The sequence below is a fragment of the Pituophis catenifer genome, unplaced genomic scaffold (genome assembly GCF_029215685.1).
Source record: "Pituophis catenifer annectens isolate HBS135680 unplaced genomic scaffold, rPitCat1.0.hap2 SCAF_1, whole genome shotgun sequence".
NCBI classification, from domain to species: domain Eukaryota; kingdom Metazoa; phylum Chordata; class Lepidosauria; order Squamata; family Colubridae; genus Pituophis; species Pituophis catenifer.
This window is the reverse complement of record NW_027256881.1, coordinates 28,847,324-28,870,342: the sequence shown is the minus strand read 5'-3', so window position 1 is coordinate 28,870,342 and position 23,019 is coordinate 28,847,324. Positions and strand designations below refer to the sequence as shown.

Sequence of the window (23,019 nt, the reverse complement as noted above, 5' to 3'; positions counted from 1 at the left end):
TCTTATAGGGCTTATTGTCCATTCTCTTTTGTTTTTCTTGAAATTCGAAAAAGAAAGGGAAAAAAAAGGATCTATTTCTTTCTTTCTGATCCTTTAACCAATCTTGGGGCAATTTCTCTAGTTATTTAAAATTTTCCAAATAATTTTGTTCAAAAGTCAATTTTCCATTGGGTTTTTGTCCCTTTAAGATTATGCTTCAAAATCTTCTTTTCTTCCCCCAGTGCTCATTAGCCGCTGTTTTATCGTTAGGGGTCTTAAAGTTAAATTTTTTTTCCTTATTATTGTTTCAACCATGGGTTGGCTGTCACTCACCTGGCTTCAAAATACTCCGTTCCATTCACCACTCTTGCTCAATGCTTAGTCCCAGCTTTGTGACAGCCGCAATGGCTGCTGTCACCTGCTGCCAAGTCATAGAGAGTTTCCTTTGACCTTCGAGGAACTTGCCTGTTCCTCTTGGTCTTCCTAGGTGCCTCTCCTTCTTCCCCGTCCCTACAGGACGATTCTGGTCCGAAGACCCCTCGGCAGCCAGACCAGTCCGGGTTTTCGCGGAGCTCATCAGAGTCTGCTAATTTCCTGACTGTCTCACCGTGACGCTTCTGGTCAAATCCCAAAATTGTCTTAAGAAGTTAATTTTCTTTTTACAAAAGATAAAGTTCTCTGAGAAGCTACTAAAGACTGTATACATTACTATACCTTTATTACTGTTACAAGAAACCTCTTCTCATCTTCTTCATGCATTGCTCCACTTATTGAACCTATAGCCCAACACAGGGTATTGAGATTTTTCCATGACCATTCAGTACCATTTACTTGATTGTGAAGCTTCTCTGTCATTATTCGTTCAGTATCTGCATAATCCAGATGGGTAAGATAAACTGGAAGAAATAATTTAAGTAAGGTGATATTACCAGGAATTCAGAATATCATTCTCCACTAACATTTAATGAAGTGCTAGAGTGAATTGTAAAATTTGCTAGTTTTTTACAGAGTTGAGGGAGACCAATGCAAACTATAACCAATTACCTTAATAAAAATTATAAGCACCTGCAACAAAAAATTCAATCTACAGAATCATGGCTAAAATAAATTTGCTTATGAAAATGATATAACCTATACTCTGGCTTTGCTTGTGGCTGTCAACGGAAAAACCATTTATCCCTTCCTATCAATTGTAATAGTATAAATTTTCACATTTTAGTTTTGGGGATTTTTTTCTTAACAAAGCAGAATTAAAGGTAACAATCATGCAAATATAATTTACCTAGTGTTTCTCTCATGTTCTTGTACAAGTTGATAGAGTCTGTATCTTTCATAAATTCTCGAACAACTTCTCCTTGATCATTTTCTACAACAAGTACTTCTTCTGGTTTTGCCATGCGGCTAACCATCAATAATCGCACCTATATATTATATATATTTAAAAAACATAGTATGTAAATCAGATTTTTCACATTACTATTTAACTGATAGGCCAGATGAGGCAGAGGCTATCTAATGATTGAGAATTTATTGTTGATTATTGTAGTACAAGATTTGAAAAACAAATTACAAACTTGATGTACATTTAAAATGATAAAAATTATTCCTACAGAAAGAAACCAAAAATTTGTTCATTTGCTGTGCACAAAACTCATATAGCTGGAATCCTTAACTTTTACCAGTGGGTGGCTGTGTACCCGCGACTATCACACTTACAACCCCATCAGGTTCTCTTTTACACCTCACCTTTAAATGTTATTGTTTTCAAACATTTATACAGCTATCAAACATGACTCTGGGCAGTGTACAGAATCATTAAATAAAAATATAAAGACAAATAATGTATATGATAAAAACAAACTAAAGCAATTAAATGACATTTGGAACTAAAACAGATTATATCTTTTCAATTGGGAATTCTATTCATCTTGATCAGGGAAAGATCCAAGTCTCGGCTGCCTTTTAAAGAGCTATGGGGTTGTGGCCAACTGTAGTATTGGGGGGACTGAATGTAACTATTCCAAAGGAAAAGGGCTATGTGTAATGAAATCCCATAACTACCTACACTACTGCATTCTGAAACAACTGAAACTTGTCTGGTTTTCAAGGACAGCCTCATATAGAGTATGTTGCAATAATCCAATTGAGAAGTGACTAAAGTTTGAATTACTATGAGCAGGTCCTCCCAATTCAGGAAAAAATGTAATTAGCACAGCTGTATAAAGGGTTTCCCTGATCACAGCATCACATACTCTTCAAGGGGGTACCAGCCCCCTGGTACCCCCTTGGTGGGTACCCCCTGGGGGTCACCAGCCACAATGTAGGCAGGTGACCCCCAGGGGGAGGGCCTTCTCTGTGGGGGCACCTACCCTCTGGAATCAGCTGCCCCCAGAGATAAGGAGAATCCAAGACCTCGGTGCCTTCCGCCGTGCCCTTAAAACCTTCTTTTTCCAGCAAGCCGGGCTGGCCTCACACTTTTAAAAATGTTTTTAATCATGGGGCCAAATTTATATATATCTTTTAAACTGTATTTTAATGTTTGTAGTTTATGTTTTTACTTGGCTGTTCACCGCCCTGAGTCCTCAGGGAGAAGGGCGGTATACAAATTTAAAAATAAATAAAAATAAATAAATAAAGTAAGAGTTAGGAATCCAGAAGCACCCCCAAATTGTACACAACATCCAAGTGGAGTAGCAAATCACCATCTAGAGTCCAAGATAACATATCTCCAGTTTCTGGACATGTATCTCCAGGAACTCACAGCTACTAAGTCATAGCAGGGTACTGCAGTAAACTCTTCCATACTTATAGAAAGTATAAATAAACTGGAGATTACAATTACCTTAGACAGCACAGGCAAATAAAGTTGTCTCCGGGGAGGAACATCAAAATGCTGAGTTCCTGATAGCAATGGAGAAGCTGATGTTGAAAATGGACTCTCTCTATATAATTCAGCAGCCAGATGATTCCAATACTCCAGACAAATCTTGAAGATTTCAGTTTCTTCTACTTCAGATACCAGCAACATGTAATGGAGAGCCTAATATAAATTTATTTTGGAGCTTAATTAATAAAAGGTTTAGAAATTGCTCAAAGATTATTTCAAAATATCCCTAAAATGAAGTAGTAGCTCTGAAATTGTATCTACAACCCTCTGCAAAAAGAAAATTAAAAAATTGCTGAAATCAAGTACATTAAAATCTCATAGAATTCCAGCATTTAATATATTTCATTTTGTCATTTAAGTTATTGCATGAAATTGGAAATCACCATAGATGAGGTAAGTGAATAGAAAAGGCTGTTTTTGCTCTAATCTGTCTATATTTACATTTTCAGAAACATTCATCCATCCAAAAAAGGAGCAAATAGTTTATCCACACTGATCACTACAACAGAAAAAAAAGAACATGGAACACGTTCAGGTGAAATAATTCATAAATCAGGGCAGGCAGTTTCATTCATCCGTTCAACCAAGTTACTTATAATCTGCCTAATCATAGAAGGGCCTCTAGGTAATGTACAACATTAAATGAATGCAATTTAAAACAAGAAGGGAAAAAGTAATATAAGAAAAATGGAAGCATGTTGGGGAAACAAAACAACTCCACAATCAACCAAAATTAAGACAATATTTGAAGAGTGTCCACAAATCAATCTACTCCAAGATCAATGCAAATTTTGTGAAGAATGCTATTATCAGGGTGCAGAGGCAGCCACAAAGCAGATTCGTCTCTGAAGTCTCATAATATGACATCACTTAATTGGAGAATGGCAGTCCGGTATGTTTCTAGGCCCCAAGTCATGCAGAGCTTTACAAATAATAGCCAATATCTTGAACTGCAACCAGAAACCAGCAGGTAACCAGAGTCCAGACTCCGCATACAACTGCAGTGGGATTAGTAGTGGGTTGCTCCTGGTTTGGTCCGGTTCTTGCAAACTGGTAGTAACGGTGGCGGGAGGCTCTGCCCACCTGTTATCATGAACAATCTGCGCATGCGCAGAAACATCTACGCATGTGCAGAAGCGCGCGCTCCCGTTGCGAACCGGTGGCAGAGGTAAGTAGAACCCACCCCCCAGTGGAATGTAAATGTGATATATAAATACATTAAATAAATTTGTGCCACTGCATTTTGGACTAAGCTCTTGTAGAGTAGTCCAAGTGAGAGGTGACTAAGTCATGAATGACTTGGAGAAGGACATCCTTATTATACAACAGATGCATCTATGCAAACATTCTTCAAGCTATGGTTTCAGTTGCTTGTTGAGTAAAGGTAGCATGAGGACTCCCAAATTATGCACAAAATTTGTATAGGAAAGTGCATTTCCTAGTGAATCTCCAGAAATATAAAGTGTTTGAATCCAGAATAATTTGCTTTTGTCGGTGTTAGTTTCTTCCCATCTATAATCTAATAGCCACCTACAGTGTTTCCCAGAAAATAAGACCCGGTCTTATATTTTTGGGGGGCTCCAAAATAAACACTAGGGCTTATTTTCGGGGAAACACAATTTCAGGGTGATCAGTCCGGCTGGGCGCCCTGCCCCTGGCATGTGCACAAGAGGCAGCAAGTGTGCGGGGACTGACGGTATCCAGCAGCAGCTGCAGCCTGCTGATTCCTTGGTCGGTGCACTCTGGGGCTGCGCAGCGCAGATGAGTTGATTCCCTGTCTAAGCAGATGATGTACAGAGGTGAGGGAGAAGCAGGCAATCTGAACGCCCCACGGGAAAGCCGAGTTGATAGGCTGGACTTTGCATGGCGCCACTGGCAGCAGACAGAGGCAGAGATGCAGGGCGGAAGGCAGGTGATCCCGATGTGCTGCAGGCAAGCCGAGAGATGTGAAGACGAGCCTCCCTTGGCCTGCCCACTGACTGTCGGCTTTCCTGTAGCCCATGCAGCACATCTGGATTGCCTGCCTTCACCCGCGCCTCTGCTTTCGTCTGTTGCCGTTGCCATTGCATGAAGACAAGCCTCCCCACTGCCGGCTGGCCCTCCAGCCCGACTCTTGGCTTTCCCACGGTCCACACAGCCATCCAGATCCAGTGCCTCCCTCCGCCTCTGTTTAGATAAGTAATCAACTCACCTGGGCTGTAGAAGCTGCTGCCAGACACAGTCAGCCCATGTGCGTTTGCCACCTCCTGTGCTGGCCACCCCCACTCCCTTCACTAGGGCTTATTTTTGGGGCTTTGTAGGGCTTATATCAGGCTAGGGCTCATTTTTGAGTGATGGCAATGGGGACACTGTCATCACAGTATCACCTAGTTCACCAGAGGTCAACTGGTAACATCTGTATATTGATATCTGGCCCCATATTAATATTATTTCTTCTAAAGCCTCATGTGGAGATTATAAATAGAGCAGGGAAAATGCTAATTCCTGAGGAAGTGCACAAAGTAAGGCTAAACTACCATCTCTACAACATCATCACAATTGACCATGGTATCATGCTGCACCGGTTGGAAGAGTTAGGAGTGGGAGGCACTGTGTTACGGTGGTTCTCCTCCTTTCTCTCTGACCGGTCGCAGTCTGTGTTGACAGGGGGACAGAGGTCGACCCCGAAGCCCCTCATATGTGGGGTGCCGCAAGGGTCGGTCCTCTCGCTTCTCCTGTTCAACATTTATGTGAAGCCGCTGGGCGAGATCATCCGTGGTTTCAGGGTGGAGTACCATCAGTACGCTGACGACACCCAGCTGTACATCTCCACCCCGGATCACCCCAACGATGCCCTTGAAGTGATGTCCCGGTGCCTGGAGGCCGTACGGATCTGGATGGGGAGGAACAGGCTCAGGCTCAACCCATCCAAGACCGAGTGGCTGTGGTTTCCGACGTCCCGATATAGTCAGTTGATGCCATCTCTGACTATTGGGGGCGAATCACTGGCCCCCACGGAGAGGGCTCGCAACTTGGGCGTCCTCCTGGATTCATGGCTGTCTTTAGAAGAGCACTTGACGGCCGTGACCGGGAGGATTTTTTATCAGGTTCGCCTGATTCGCCAGTTGCGTCCCTATCTAGATCGGGACTCCCTACACACAGTCACTCATGCCCTCGTCACCTCCCGCCTGGACTATTGTAATGCTCTCTACATGGGGCTCCCCTTGAGGAGCACCCGGAGGCTCCAACTGGCGCAGAGTGCGGCCGCGCGGGTGGTAATGGGAGCGTCATGGCGCTCCCATGTGACACCTCTCCTGCGCGAGCTGCACTGGCTCCCGGTGGTCTTCCGGGTGCGCTTCAAGGTTTTGGTTACCACCTTTAAAGCGCTCCATGGCTTAGGACCTGGTTATTTACGGGACCGCCTACTACCACCAATAGCCTCCCACCGGCCAGTACGCTCTCATAGAGAGGGACTCCTCCGGGTGCCGTCAGCCAAACAATGTCGGCTGGCGACCCCTAGGGGGAGAGCCTTCTCTGTGGGGGCACCTACCGTCTGGAATGAGCTCTCCCCAGAGATACGGAGGATCCCGGATCTGCGCACCTTCCGCCGCGCTGTGAAGACTCTTTTATTCCATCAAGCAGGCTTGGCCTAATCTCCTCCCTCTTTTAATACATAAATTTTAAATCTGTTCTTAAATTATTGGGGTGTTTTAATTTGTCTGGGCCAAAAAATGATTTAATTCGATTTTAACTGGTTTTTTAAATTTTTGTATTTATGTATCTTATTGCTTGGCTGTTCACCGCCCTGAGTCCTTCGGGAGTAGGGCGGTATACAAATCAAATAAAACAAACAAACAAACAAACAATTGTCCTGGGAGATAAAGTTATCACAGTGCCTCCCATGCCCAGGGATGATCCAACAGGATTCCATGTCTGATAATATCAAAACCAGATAAATGAGATATGATCATGAGTTACGTCTCCCTTATCTGAGCCCCACAAAAAGCATCTGCAAGCATAATCAATGCCACCCGCTGCATATAGCCCTAACATTCCTAAATAGGCAGTCCCAGATTTTGCCTTGAAAGCAAAATGGCTTTTGTGCAATGTTCATATCTTTTCCTGCAAACTGCTAAGTTCTTATACTATGAAGCTAAAAGCTTGGTTTTCATCTTTAGGATAGCCCATTCCCCACTTCCAAATCACCAATCAATCAAAAACCTTAACTCTGTTCATCTGTATTACTTTACCATGACCTCTGAAACGCTCAGAGATAAAAATAGTTTTAAAAAAAGAAAAAAGCGAGAGCCAATTTTTTTTTAAAAAAAGTTTACAATTTCTTATGCAGTTACAGTATCTGCACTGATCGGGTAGAAGATAAGTATCTGGATTGGAACACAATTGCCAAGTTGACAGAAGAATACTTGAGGCATTGATTTATCAGGTTTCCTACTTGCAGTTGGACTGCCATCATGTTTGACTTCCAGCTCTCAATATACTTTTAATCAAATTTATGAGATAGAGAGATAAACTAAAATGGAATAGAAATAAGCAACCTGGTCTATTTTACATCTTGTCATCAAACCAAGTCTTGGTATTTGTTCTCCAAAGAAAGAAAGTCCAGCGCCTCTTGTGTGACAGGACCAAGGCCTTTAGGTCTGGTGATGGAGCAAGATACAGTGTTGCAGAGCTAGTCTGAAGAAAGGTATTCAGAAGGCTAAGACTGATTATAAGACGAAGATTGAGGATAATTTTTATAGTAATAACATGAGGCAGGCGAGGGATTCAACAAATTACAACCATCAACCGACCATTGTCATCCCTGCTGAGGGGGATGCTTCATTGGCAGAGGAACTGAATCATTTCTTTGCTCACTTTGAAGTGGAGACATCAGACATAGCCACCAGCCCATAGTAGCCCCCACCTCATTGTGGAGGAACAGGAGGTGAGGGCTGAGGACCCTAGAAAGGCTGATGGTATATCTGGTTGAGTGCTTAAAGACTGTGCTGATCAGTTGGCTGGAGTCTTTACCAGGATCTTCAATCAGTCCACTATTCCATCTTGTTTGAAGGCTTCCACCATTGTTCCGCTGCCAAAGAAGTTCCCTATCAATAACCTCAACAATTACAGACCAGTGGCACTCACTCCTATCAACATGAAGTGCTTTGAGAAATTGGTCTGCTGGCACATCGTTTCTGGTCTTCCGCATACATTTGATAAACACCAGTTTGCATGCAGAAGAAATAGAGCTACAGAGGATGCTATAGCCATCACTCTTCATACTGCTCTGAATCATTTGGAATTGGCGGGGGGGGGGGGCTATGTGAGTATGCTTTTTGTAGATTTTAGCTCTGCATTTAACACAATACTTCCACATAAGACTAGTGTCTAAATTTATGGATCTTGGACTTTCTTATGCAATCTGCCTTTGGATTATGGATTTCTTGTCTGGCTGCTCTCAGTGTCAGATTAGGTAATCATATCTCTTCAGCCCTTATTCTTAACACTAGTACACCACAGGGTTGCGTGTTGAGTCCTTTACTCTATACTCTTTATGTGCATGACTGCATTTCCACTCACGCTAGTAATACTATTACTAAATTTGCAGATGATACAACAGTGGTGGGACTCATCTTGGGGGGGAGGGGGATGAGTCTGCCTATTGAGACCGGTTGTTTTCGTGGTGTGGAGACAATAACTTGGTCCTTAACACCAATAAGATCAAGGAGCTTATAGTGGACTATAGAAGGAATAGATCAGACATCTAGCCCTTGCTTATCAATGGAAACCGAGTGGAACAAGTGCCAGTTTTAAGTTTCTGGGTGTTATCATAAAAGAGGACCTGACCTGGGGCACTCACATTGCAGCACTGGTCAAAAGGGCCCAGCAGAGATTATACTACCCGAGACTTCTCAGGAAACAACAACTGAATGAAAACTGCTGGTGATCTTCTATTGCTGCACTATAAAATATTTTAACTTACTGCATCTGTGTATGGTTTGCCAATTGCACAGTGGCAGTTAGGAAGCACTCCAGAGGGTTAACGTCATTGCCCAGAGGATCATTGGTTGCCTTCTCCCCTCTTTGAAAGAGCTTTATAGTTCCCACTGCCTTAAGTTCAAAACATTCTTAAAGATCCATGTCATCCTGGGCACCCTTGTTTTGAACTATTACCATCTGGCAGACGGTACAGGATAATAAAAACAATGACAAATTGGCTAAAAAACAGCTTCTCTCCCAGGGCATTAACTATATTGAATTCTACTGCATAGTGCAATACTAATGCAATATTGGGTTTCCAATTCAATTGTATAGAACGTGAAGGATGTGTGTTTGTGTTTTATTTTTATAGTTATAATGTACACTGAAGATGGCATTTAATTTTGTTGTACGAGGTGCAATGACAATAAAGTAAACTTAACTCCACATCTTCAATTTGACATAGGTGTGAATAAAAATAAAAAGGAGCTTACTTCCATTAACGTCTCTCTCAGATTTAAACGTTTTTCTATAAGTTGACCATGCTCTTTTAAAAAGGTACAGAGAAACAAGCTCAGATTCTGAATGAAATTCTGTTCATCATCTTTTCCATTGGAATATGCTAGTCGAATATTGGTGTTCAAAGGAAGCATCTAAAGAAGGAAAATGTAGTTATAATCCTGAACTTAAAAGTTAAGTCCTGCTAATAATCTTATTTTTGTGTATGACATAAAACATACATAAATTAAGACATTACATTGTATTTATTTCCCACAGCAGACTTTCTCAAGCTTTTTATCTTGGAGGAACCCTTGAAAAAAATTTCTGATTTCAGTAAATCCCTACATAAAATTTGCAAACAATATGAAAACTTGGATATACAATTCACTTCTAATCTGTTTTACAAAAATTACAATTTCCTGACAGAACAATTAATCAGTGGAACAACTTGCCTCCAGAAGTTGTAAATGCTCCAACAGTGTAAGTTTTTAAGAGATTAGATAGCCATTTGTCTGAAGAGGTGTAGGGTTTCTTGCCTAAGCAGGGGGTTGGACCGAGTGTCAGAGCATTAAAATTTGAGCACTAGCACAGCAGGGTATAAAGGTCAAAAAATGTATTTTTTAAAATTATAATCTCCCATAGAACCCCAGTTAAGAAAGGCTGCCCTAGAGTTATAAAATACTTCTTACACAACTTTCATCTGAGAAACTCATGGAAGTTCTCATCCATATACAGGACTAGACTTCAAAGATATATCACTTCAGAAATGACAACTAATACTTCCACACTTATTGTAACAAAGCTTTTGCTTAAATATTCTGATTTACTTTTCTTTGAATTGAAGTTATAATTTATTTGAGAGGAATGAAATTTCAGTCGACTTTCAAGTTCCATATGTATTTTCAGCTGAAGATAGTATACTATTCAGAGATATAGCGTTAAAGCTGATTTTGGGCAATTAAGAAATCCTTTAACTGTACCTTTCATTACTGAAACCTGAGTGCAAGAGGATGATATGTTTCTCTGTTGGAAATCTGTTCACCTGGTTTTTGACATTTGCAATAGATGCAGTTCCTGGACAAGCAGCAGGTAGGGAGAAGTTGTAATCTGAGATTTAAGATGCGCTACACTAAAGATATTTGGAATGGGCTGGGCTAGAGAGTTTAATTTGGTTTGCTGCTTGTATGCATTACTGTCGCTGCTTAACTTGATTGTGGAGTTTTCCCAGATATAGTAATGGGAACCTATCTTTCTTCAGCAGATCTGGAATGGCTCTGGAATTCATGGCTGCTATGGCAACCATGGCACTGACACATGAGAGATCTCACACTATGCTATGGAATTTTGTAATGTGACTCCCCCCTGCAACAGAGGAGCACCTATTAAATCAGTCTGCTACAGCTGTTTTATGGATCTTGTGGCTTTTCAGAGGTCTTTTCTCAAGGGTTTGGTGGGCTATTCAGATGAAATTCTTGTCATCTCCTGGAATAAGGGGCCTGTGGAGTGTTGGACTGGATTGTAGTAGAGAGGCATCTTGTTGTGGCCCGTCAGTGGCCTGTGCAGTTAGCACTCAAGTCAGACAATGAGGAGGTTGGAGAAGATGTGGTGCCAGAGGCGGAGATTCAGCCAGGGCCTTCAGAACCTCCAGAAGCTCCCATAAGTGAAGAGGAAGAAGAGGAGGAGCCTCTTCTTGATGCACGAGTGCGCAGAGCTGTTAAAAGGCAGGAGTGGCTCCTCAGGAGGTCTCCTCGAGAGTAAGGCTTGGGGCTAATTGGCCACTCCCTAGCCTATTTAAGGAAGGACGACGACTGAGGCAATTTGCAGGAAACAACTTCGTTCACATTCCTTCGAGTCTTGATTCCAGAAACGTTTGATTTTGGCTCTTGTTTTTCTCTTAACAGTTTTCCTGCAAATTGCTTCTGGGCATTCTGCCAACCACAGTAAGATTATGGTTATCTGAAATACTGTGCCTCAGAACTGAGTTATTATTCTTTGAATTCTTGTCGGCTGTTAATGAAGTTAAATTAACAGCTCTTGTTCAGAAAATACTGATTTAAATTGTACTTGTGTTCGAACGACTACTAAGAAAGCTCATTAGTAATCCTTAATTAGTAAACTAAACTTTGTACGGACTTTGTGTGTGCTGCGTTCTTTGGGGTCTGTAGCTGGAGCAGAACACATTTCCACATTCATTGCAGCTCACTGGTTACTGAGCAGTTTAGGAAAATTGAGTAGTAGAAATGCATTGAATGTCCCAGGAGGAAGATCCATCTTCAGTCTGATCTGTGCAAGCATGTGCTTACATTGGTGTATATACAAAAGTCATTCAAGTAGCAGAAAGAAAGCATTTTGCTACTGTTATGACACTGCTTAATGCTACCCTTTGGTCTTTTTAAGGCGACTCCAACACTTCAATAGAAGAATATTCATCAAGACCATTTGAAGAAACACTGTGAAGTTTTTTTGCAGCATTTGGCGGACAAAACCACTCATGAACATGAGGAGGAACTGGATTCCAGCTGGACAGCACCCATGGAGATGACTGGGGTCTTGTCTTATGAAGTGGAATTATTTTATGTTGGTGAGTCCCAAGGCAGTAGATGGGATCTTCACAGTTGGTTAAGGCCTCCCATGAATTGGCAGGAGATTGTATCCAGTCAGTAATCAATGCTTCTTTAAATAAGCAGTGTTGCTGTCACCTCTGATCAGGAAGCTTTTGCTTAATCTAACTGTTTTGGACAATTTTGGACCTATCAGCAACCTTCAGTAGCCCTCTGCTCCTTTTAACTCCTTCCTGTCAAGAGATTCAATTGACTCTATCCCACTTAGATTTTAATAAAACCCTTTCTACTTTCATGGGAGAAGGGTATTCTAATTGCAGCTGGAGTTCACAGGCACATGGTGTTTACATTTTTTATATAAATATGATCGCTATTTTATATATTTATAAACTGTCAAAGTTAGTTACCAAAAACCTTTGGGAGTGAATGACACACAAGCAAACTCAATCAATAAAATAACTCTCTGTGCATCAACACAAATACATTTCTGATTATTTAACTAAAATGATTTAATGCCCTTGAATATTTGTGTCTCTTCTATCCAAGCAGGCAGTCTGGGACACTCTGTAAAAATTTCCTGAATGGCTACATCAATCTTTGAGACCAGGAGAACTTCTAAGTGGACCAGATGCTAGGCAAGTCAGAGGTAAGATTTTCCAATGATAGAATTTCAGCAGATTGTGAGCAGGGACCGCACTTAATAAGCTAGCTATCTGTAGTTAAACATGGCTATAAGGTATTTTCTAGTAATAGTAGATAGTAGTAATAGCAATAATAAGTAAATAGAGTTAAGGTGAATAAAGTAGTTCTAAATGGTAGGTGGAATAGAAAAATAAATTCATATAAATTTTTGAATGACAGTCCTGACTTTTCTGAGTGGCAAAGGAACTTAACCCCTTATAAATTTTTATTAATCAAATGTATATAGCTATCCATTCATAAGAAATGATTCTGGGCAGCATATAAATTCAATTAGGAGTTACACTCTGAAGTATTTTACGGCCAAAAGGACCTCAGGTCTTACATCAAAGTGTAGCCCAAAGCTAATTATTATCTCCTTTCAAGACAGAGTCTAAATACAGCCCTTATAAAATCCTTATATATTCAAGACAAAGACAATAATTAGAAATTAGTTCAACTTAACAAGTTATGTGTATCCATAAGAAACTGGAAATCTCCAGTTGTTAATCTAAAAAAGTATATATTACCATGCACTTAACGTTTTGTAGTTATTAATGTGTAATTGTGTATTAAAGCCTTTGCAGTTGGTCAGGATTAAAAAAAAGGCTTCTGTAGGGGAAATGTTTTTAAACAAGCCAAGAGCAGCTTATTCAATGTGAGCAGGACATATATAAGGAAACTTGCTATTTATTTAACAGACAAATAGAAAAGATCAATAGTTGAATGTGAAAGTTACCTGTTTCAACTGCATCATGGTTAAAGTAAAAAGTGTGACAAATTGTTCCTCATACTGACTCACACTGACACCAGCAATTTCAGTCAGGCACTTCAAAGAAACATTTCGGAACATAGGAACATTTAAAAACTATAAAAGAAGAAAAAAACAACAACATAAGCTGCAATGTCTTATTAGGCAACCTCAATATCTAATTTTTGCTCTCAGTAAATTAATCTACACATAGCAAGTACTCACTTTGTATATTAATGTACTGATCAATTTGGTCTCAAAAATATAGCCCAGTGGAATCCAGTTGAGAAATCGAAGTAAGGTTTCCAATGTCGCATGAACAAGAGGAGCGTTTTGAGAGTTTTCCTGTTAATAAAATGGTATGTGAGCAAGTCCACCTATATTGTGAAGTGGTATCTTATAAACAACAATTATATTATAAAACTTACCATCACAAATTGACATAGCTGAAATATCTGTGAGAATTCATTGCACATGCTAGTAGCAAGAGAAAATAATCAGGTTTAGTATTAGGCAGTTTCATTTACCACTATGCTACTATGGAGTTGTCTGGCATGTATCTTCTTTGGCACAGGAAGGTAAGAGACAGACAAACTACTTTTGTCTCTGACAGAGGAAATGGAAAGTAATGGCTTCTTGGTATCAAGGAACACAATTCAACAAAATGTATCTTAACTGATACCACTTTCTTATGTTCAAGGCTCTTGACATTAGGTGGAGAATTTGATTTGTTTTTCATTACAATTCGGAATTCATTTCTGGTATACTCCTTATATTAATCACTTGCCTGTCCTTTAAATGTTTGGCTTTCACTTGAGTTATCTGTCCACTGGAAAAATCAAAAACTTCTTCACTCAATAGCTTCAAGATAACCATGTTGTTCTGGCAAAGGCTTTCACTTGTTCTGCTGGCCCCAACAATATCACTGATGAATGTTGGCCAATGTTTTGGCCATTCTTGTTTTAGTATCTGCAAAACATGAAAAGTGAATATAGTGAACAATTATTACTTCAGACTTAAATAATATATAAAGACCAGAAATTTGACTCACCTGAACAAGAATCATGTTCAATTTCCCAATGTATACTTTCTCTTTCTGAATGAGGGAGAAGGGAGAGGACAAGAGAGAAAAATAAAGAAATTAAGACATATCCTATTTAATTTACAAGGACCATCTTCTTATCGTCAAGGAACTTTTACTCACTTCAACACACGATGGATCAGAGGAGGTCTTGATAATTAAGCCAACAACATACTTTTTGATACCTGTAGACAGTAAACAATAATGACTTAATAGTAAACAACAGCTACATAAACAGTAAACTATCAGTTGCCAATTAGGTTGCATCTATCTTACATACATGCACTAGCTGGATACCCATGCTTTGCTATGAAACTATGTGATCGGGCTTGATAAATCGACACTTACAGCTTGAAAATCAATGAGTAGTTACGATCGGCCTCTCCTCTCCGCTTCTCTCCCTCAGCCTTGCCCCACAGAACCCTATCCTAACTTATCCCCTTCTCTCCCTCAGCCTTGCCCCACAGAAGCCTCCGCTATCCTACCCCCGGTTGCTGCTGTGAAAGTAAAACAAAGTGAAACTCCTGTCCTCTGCTTGCGTTTTGCATTTGGAACAGATTTCTTTTCAGGTGGGGAGGGGGAGTAGAACTCCTTAGCATCAGAGGGCTGTTTGGAAAGTGAAACAATATTTGCTGTGTGAGCAAGGAGACAGGAAGGAGCCTGGCCATGGCTTAACGCAAATGTTCTGTATTAAAGCTGCTTTCTGCTGTTAAAGTAAAACTGAAAGTGAAACTCATCTCCTCTGCTTGTTTTTTGCATTTGGAACAGATTTATTTTCAGGTGGGGAGGGGGAGTAGAACTCCTTAGCATCAGAGCGTATTAATTAAAATATAGGAAATACTAATGCTCTGATTATCATTTTGAAAAATCCTTTCTTAGTGAGCATCTAGAAGCCAAGAGGAACATACGTGGCAAATTTCAAGTTTGTAGGCTTTACAGTTCTGGAGATTTCATGATTACAGTGAGTGGTTTTTGCATTTATATAAATAGATTCACATATAATAATCTTATTTTTTTAAAAAATGAAAAATTATATCTTGCATTTTGAGAGACACTGAACTTCTGAAACTTTAGCAACTAGAAGCTTAAATTGATGACTGAAAGAGCCCCAAAGGTTAAATTCATGAAGAGTGGGCATGGGAAACCTGGAAGCATAATTCATAATTTGATCAATGGCAATCTTTTGAGAAGCTGTTCACTCCCAAGATTCCTATGCTGCCCTACTAACTTTACCTTATCTAACTTGTTCCCCTGAGACTCTCAACTTTGAATTCCAGTACAGTTAAGTATCATCAGTGTTCAAGACTGTACCTCATCTATCCACACTAATCAGATATGGAGTTGGATTAATTTAAAATGTGTTTTATAAATCTCTTAATTGGTGTCTACATTATTTCATCAATTCATGTGCTGGTACATTTCCTTAGGACACCTATACACCCTCAAGGACTTTTAGCATAATTTATCATCAAATATATTTCTTCCAAAAGCAGTTACTATTAAGCAATTTTATAAAGTAAGCTATTTTATAAATGTTAGGAAACCCAGGAGTAGAAATCTATTCTATTATTATTTGCATTCACATTTTCTCTTCTTCTTAAGATATTGTTGTTCTTAGTTGCGAAGTCGTGTCCGACCTATCGCGATCCCATGGACAACAATCCTCTATCTTAAGCTATTAGAATTACATTTATTTGAATATTAGGATTTGGCTCTTTTTTGGACAGTTAAGTGCCTAGACACTTTCTGTGACAATGTTTTAGGATGTGTGTAAGTATGAATGTATTAAGCTGCCCACAAGTTTATGCAGCCATGTTTTGGTGGGAAAAGTGTCTTTTCTAAATTATTTCTGAAATACAGTAAAATTCTATGAGCTCCTGCCAATCTAGCAGTTTGAAAGCATGCAACCGCGAGTAGATAGGCACCACTTCAGTGGGCACATTGATGGGGAGGTGAAAGGAACCCCCAACTGGGCATCCCCTGGTAACAATGATGTCCCTGGCTAATCTTTGGTCCTTCCAATCTATTAGATCTTTTAATCAATTTTTCAGCATTCTTTTCCAAGCTGTAAGACCAAAATGTCCACGAAATAGTTTCACATTCCCTGTCCAATACTGCCATTTTCCTCATTATTCTTGAAGATGCAATGTCTATATTAAATCTAGCACTGGTACAAACATTTCTGATATCTGTACTACAGCTAATAAGAAGTGTCCTTTTATAACACAATAGATTATCCTTCATAATTTTCTATGTGTCTTACTGTGTAAAGCCACAAACCCTGCTGCTCTGGCAAATTGCGGCACCTGTATAGTCAGATGATCATATTTTGGATTATCTAATCTTAGCTGTCAATTCTTCAGTTCCCATCTGCTAATCTCTTTTCCTTTTACATGGTTTTATTTTGTATTTTGGAGCTTTGTTTCCCAACAGCTTTCCTTTTTATCCCACATACTTTTGCCTTCCCTTCTTTCTCAAGAGCAATATTGTATTTCCTTACCAATCACAGCACCAAGCAATCCAAGAAACAAGTATTTCTTTGAAAAACTTGCTACTTACAAACATATCAATATAGAGACCCATAAATAGTCTCCCTCCACAAAGTGACACTAAATTATCAAAATATAGTAAATGTTAACAGGGTATTCCCCTTATAAGAGGAAAAATGCAAAGAATTATGCTTAGAATTTTTAAAATAATTTTATTAAACATTACAATAAAAGAAAATAAAAGAAAATACAGAAAGAACAAGTTATACACACATATATCAAAGACATATAAAAAATGACTTTCCCCTTCATCACAAGTATAAACTATTTTGGCAAATAATCACCTTCTTTTAAAATACAAACTATCTCCTTCCCTTATCTATAAACAGATCCTTAAACCTTGCTCAGTTCTGATCTGCAAAAGTCCATTAAAGGTTATCAGCGATGACAACATATCTATTTTAATCTTGATCACATAACCTAACTTTAAATTTCCGTTTACTTTTAACTATCTTGATTTTCAACCCCTTCCTTCAAAAATGTTTTAGAACATGATTTACGTTTATTTTACTTTATCTTTTTGCATTACATTTCTTCATAATTTCAACAAATATCTTTTATATATCCAATATAGTAAAGTTATCCAAGTCATTCTTTGTTATTTCTATATCCCTTTTAATTACTAAGACATCAGCCAGTTTCTTTGGTATATCCAGATATTTTTTCTCCCATATCATTCTTGTAGCCCACAATTTTTAAATCCATTTTCAGATCAGTCTCAATCTTGTCGGATAAATCTTGTTCCTCTTCCATACCATTTTTTAAAAAGTGTCTATAATGGCAGACACTCTTAAGATTAACTTTGGGGTCCATTGTTCATAAATAACCTTCATTACATCCAATTTTAAAATAATTTTCTGTATTAGTAATTCAACTTTGTATGTTCTTCTCCAATTAATCTTCAGTTCTTCTGGTTCCCTCTAGTGTCCAACCTTCAAAGTCCCACCATCGTTCCACCGTTTTTAAAGAATTCAAAACAAAAGAATTTTCCCAAGGGATTCTTACAATTTATTTCAAAATCTTGTTTAATATACATCTTGACCTCTAGTCTATTTGTAACTTTCCAAAGTCTGCATTCTAATTACCCTTTTGCTGTGTATGTTTGTAATTTCTGAGGGGGAAATGATGGGTTAAAGAGGTTCCCTGAAGTGACAGTCCAAGTTTTTTGGGCCCAGGCAGATTTCCAGAAGCCTGAAGAATTTTTTTTTTTTTGTAAACAAGTTTTATTAAATTTTTTCTTTCATTATGCATATTTTATGAACAGAGTGTTGACCGGGTCACATCTTATATATCACTTTTTCCACAATCATCCCTTTTATATATCATAAATTCATCATTTTTCACTGTGTCTTGTTATTTCATCTCTTTTTTTTTCCGTTCTCCCAAATACAAATACTAAAGGGTAATAAAAAGTTAGAAATTTGCTGAAACATAGAGAGCTGGAAAAAGAGTATAAATGAGGAGCAAGAAAATAACATTGAAAGAAAAGGAATTGAAAGCAAAAAGCAGTTAGATGATTTCACTGGGATTAACAGTGGCAAAAAAAGAGTGGATGGGGGGAATATTCCCCCAAAAGGAATCAATCAAAGGGTAAAGAGGGAAATAGTGGAAAGAGACTAGGAGAAAATTTGGGGAGAATTACTCGAGTAATATATTTAAAAGTGAGAAAATTCAGGAGAAAAGATATAATAAACATAAAAAGAAAAGAAAAAGAAGAAGTTAAAAGAACGGGATAAAAGTAGGAAATTACTAAGAAGTGGAATTTTGGAGAGAGCAAGGGAAAATGGTTAAAGAGGGGAAGAATAGTGGAAAGGAGGAAGGGAAATGGACGTTGCTTACCTGAACGTCCCTTCTAGGCGCGCTGCTGGAGAATCCAAAAGCGAGGGTTATTCATCAGTTCAGTAGTCAGTGCTGAGTGTAGGTGTCTTTAAATTTTGTAGCCACGCCTCCTTTGTACGTCAGAGGGTCAGATTTTGTTCACGAAGAAAAGGTTCGAGGAGACGTGAGAGGTTCATTTCCAGCAGCCTGACCGGGCAGGTTGGATTCTCCAGCAGCGCGCCTAGAAGGGACGTTCAGGTAAGTAACGTCCATTCTCCAGCGTGCTGCTTGGAGAATCCAAAAGCGAGGGACATGCCCAAGCAAGTTGTAATTAGGGTGGGATGGAAGGCTGCACCTGCGTGACCGGAGCAGAACACACAGATTGCAGAACCCGCTGGCCAAAGGAGGCGTCAGCCGAGGCGAATGAATCAACTTTGTAGTGGCAGATGAACGTATTCAGCGACGTCCATGTTGCTGCCTTGCAGATGTCTGCGATGGTGGCCTGAGTCGCCCAAGCTGCCGTGGTGGATGCACTTCATGTAGAATGCGGTAAAATCCTGCCGGGAACTGGTTTGTTCTGAAGCGTGTACGCCTTGGTTATACAGGCCTTCAGCCATCTCCCAACCAAGACCCTATTGTTCCGCCAGGCTGGGTTAGCAACATAATTTTATATTGGATGTTTTAAACTTTTGGGGTTTTAAATTAAGCCAAATTTATTTAATACTTTTAAATTATTTTAAATTGATGTCTATTCTGTTTTTAAATAGGCTGTACACCGCCCTGAGTCCTTCAGGAGAAGGGCGGTAGAGAAATAAAATAATAATAATAATAATAATAATAATAATAATAATAATAATAATAATAATAATAATAATCTCCCGATGGTGGACGAGGAAACCTTCTGCCCCATTGTCGCGGACAGAAAGGAGACGAACAGCGCTTCCGACTTACGGAAATGGCTAGTCCTCCGAATATACCTGCGCAAGGCCCTGCGGACATCTAAGGTGTGCCATTGGGCCTCTCGCGGATGTCTCGGGTCCGGGCAGAAGTCCGGGAGGACCAACTCCTGTTGACAGTGGTAGAGGGAGTTGACTTTTGGCAGAAAAGATGGGTCCAGTCGAAGGACCACCCAGTTAGGGTAGAATGTGCATAGATCTTCTCGCACGGATAAGGCAGCCAGCTCGGAAACACGGCGGGCCGAAGTAATCGCGACCAAAAAGGCAGTCTTCAAGGTGAGAAACCGTAGACTGATGGAACCTAACGGCTCAAAGGGAGACTGTGTAAGTACTTGAAGGACCAATGACAAGTCCCAGGTCGGGTATCGGTGGACAGCTGGGGGCCTCAGGTTCGCTGCACCCCGGAGGAAACCTCGGATCCTCACATCGTGTGAGACAGGCAAGTCGTTTTTGGTGGAAAGGACTGTAGACAAGGCTGCCACTTGCTGACGGAGCGTGTTCGGCGCAAGACCCTTGTCCAGACCGTCTTGAAGGAAGTCTATCACCTCAGCGACAGATGCGGATGTAGGGTCCACGTGGCCCTTGGACCACCAATTGCAGAACGAAGACCAGGTGGCATTATAGATGTGACACGTGGAGGGACGCCGGGATGCCTGGATAGTAAAGATCGCCCTCCCTGAGATGTTGTCCCTTCTCAGAAGGATCTGCTCAAGCGCCAGGCGGTCAGCTGCAACCATTGAGGATCTGGATGCTGCACGACCCCTTGACTGATATCCTGTCGTCCGGAATGCGCCATGGAGGAGCGACTGACAGATTCAGCAGATCCACGTACCAGGCCCTTCGTGGCCAGTGAGGAGCGACTAGTAGAATCTCTGCCTTCTCGCGCAGGATCTTGTGGAGACGCGGGATGAGCGGAATCGGGGAAAAGGCGTAGAGCAACCCGAGGCCAAGGAACTGCGAGTGCGTCGATTCCCTCCGCGAGCGGACAAGGGTGGCGAGCGAAGAACCAAGGAAGCTGGGCATTGTCCCGATGGGCGAACAGGTCTATGACGGGAAGCCCGAAGCGGTGGGACAGCTCTTGGAAAATTTCCGGGTGGAGACGCCACTCCAAGTTGTCTATTTGCGTTCTGCTCAGCCAGTCCGCGGTCAAGTTTGTCGTTCCGGATATGTGTTGTGCTCGTAGGGAGAGGAGGTGACACTCCGCCCAAGACAGCAATCGGGATGCCTCGTCCATCAGCGGTTTCAAGCAAGTTCCCCTCTCGCGGTTCACGTGTGCCATTGTCGTCACATTTCTGTCCGGACTAACATGTGATGATTCTCCACTGATGGTTGAAAATGGAGGAGAGCGAGGTGAACTGCCCGGAGTTCGAGCCAGTTGATCTCGTTCTTGCGATCCAATGGTGACCAACTGCCCTGAGCAACTTGGGACTGCATGTGAGCTCCCCATCCAGTCAGACTGGCATCGGTCATTAACAGGAGACGATGCGGTTCCAAGAAGGCGCAGCCCTTCGTCAGAGCCGACGAGGTTCACCAGCGAAGAGACCCGCGAACCCCTGTCGGGAGGGATACTCGAGCTGTGGAATTGCTGCGGCGGGAACGCTGATACGGGAGCATGAACCATTGAAGCTGTCGACCATGAAAACGCGCCCACGGGACAATGGAGATGCATGAAATCATCTTTCTGAGAAGACGAGACAGTAGTAGGAGAGGGACGGACTGGAGCGAGAGAATCTGTCGAATCAGTGCCCGGATGCTATGGCATCGATCCAGGTACAGAAAAACCAGCCCTTTGTCGGAATCTATGATGGAACCCAGGTGTAATATCCTGGTAGTGGGATATAAGTGGCTTTTTGGCAGGTTCAAGGAGAAGCCGTGCTGTTGAAGGCAGTGGCAAACCGTGGTCAGGTCCTGTGTGGCGTGGTTCTGTGTGGACGATAAGATGAGCACATTGTCCAAATAACAAAGTACTCTGATTGGCATCTGCCAAAGAAGTGCAGCAACGGCAGACAGAATTTTTGTAAAAGTCCTGGGGGCGGAAGAGAGTCTGAAGGGCATCGCCTTGTACTAAAAGTGCCGATGATTGTAAGAAAAACGGAGGAAACGACGTTGGGAAGGGCGGATTGGAATGTGGAGGTAGGCCTCCTTGAGGTCCACGGAGGTCATCCAATCTCCCTGCCGGATGCAACCCAGGATAGATTTCAGGGATTGCATCTTGAACCGGTGATATAGTATGTATTTGTTCAGTTCTTTCAGATCGAGGATCCCTCTGCAGCCCCCGGAATGTTTTGGAACCAGGAAAAAGATTGAATAGAAACCAGTTCCACGGTGTTCTGTGGGAACCGACTCTATAGCGGAAATGTCAATGAGATGTTGAATTTCCTCCTCCATCAGTCAGCGTTTGGTCGGGTTGGATGACACAGGGCATTGAATGAACCTGTTGTAGGGGCAGGATCAAAGCTCTAAAGTCAGTCCCAGCCGGATTGTCTGGAGCACCCAGGCGTCCGACGTTGTAGATTCCCATTGGGCTGCGAAGTGCTGAAGGCAGCCGCCAATGGGAAGTTGATGAAGGGTGTCATCTGCCTCTTCGAAAGGCACGGGTCCCCGTACCTCTGAAGGGGCGCTTGGACTGGGCTGAGCACCTGCCACGATCTCGGAAGGAAGATCTGTCATAGGAACGATCAGGGCCTTGGAAATATTGTCTCGTGGCGAAGGAGCCGCTGGGTCCCGGGTCAGCACAAAAGGGCTGCCGGTGGCTGTATGAGGGGACCTTGCACTCGGCTCGCCGATAAGACAAGGCATGACCTTGCGCTTGTCCTTGTCTTCCACGAGAATCGGGTCTAACGCGTCCCCGAAGAGATGTGACCCCTTATAGGGGGCCGATGCAAGCCTCCACTTTGATTTCATGTCCACTCTCCAGTGCCTCAGCCATAGGAGATGTCTGGATGTCACCGATGAAACTAGGGCATGAGACGCCAACTTGGCGGCATTGAGTGAAGCATCAGCAGAGTATTCGGTGGCCGCCACAATCTTATTAATGTCTTGGTGAACCCTCGTGTCCTCCGGTGGCAAGCGTTCCTGAAGTTGGTGCAACCAAATGAGGGTCGCCCTGTTGAAAAATGATGCCGAGGTTGCTGCCTTGACCGCCCAGGCTGCTGCGTTATGCATCTTGCGGGCTGTGAGTTCCGCCTTCCGGTCCTCCGTCCAGAGGCCGTCGGCAATGTCGAGACAGGAGCGAGGAGGATGAAGTCAGGTTCGCGACAGGAGTATCCACCACAGGCAAGGCCAAAACGTCCTGTAGAG

At 41.6% G+C, this 23,019-nt stretch overlaps 1 protein-coding gene across 4 annotated transcripts in view; it reads right to left on the bottom strand.

Moving 5' to 3' along the window:
- The window catches only part of XPO1 (exportin 1), a 75,797-nt gene that overhangs the window by 19,720 nt on the left and 33,058 nt on the right, over positions 1-23,019 (bottom strand). For all 4 annotated transcript variants that reach the window (XM_070932218.1, XM_070932219.1, XM_070932217.1 and 1 more), the window contains 10 exons: positions 14,520-14,581; positions 14,367-14,411; positions 14,103-14,284; positions 13,744-13,792; positions 13,541-13,660; positions 13,304-13,432; positions 9,319-9,477; positions 2,822-3,019; positions 1,262-1,400; positions 694-875 (listed from right to left, as the gene is read on the bottom strand). In XM_070932218.1, the coding sequence (XP_070788319.1) occupies positions 694-875; positions 1,262-1,400; positions 2,822-3,019; positions 9,319-9,477; positions 13,304-13,432; positions 13,541-13,660; positions 13,744-13,792; positions 14,103-14,284; positions 14,367-14,411; positions 14,520-14,581 (1,265 nt within the window). The remainder of the gene's footprint in view (positions 1-693; positions 876-1,261; positions 1,401-2,821; positions 3,020-9,318; positions 9,478-13,303; positions 13,433-13,540; positions 13,661-13,743; positions 13,793-14,102; positions 14,285-14,366; positions 14,412-14,519; positions 14,582-23,019) is intronic.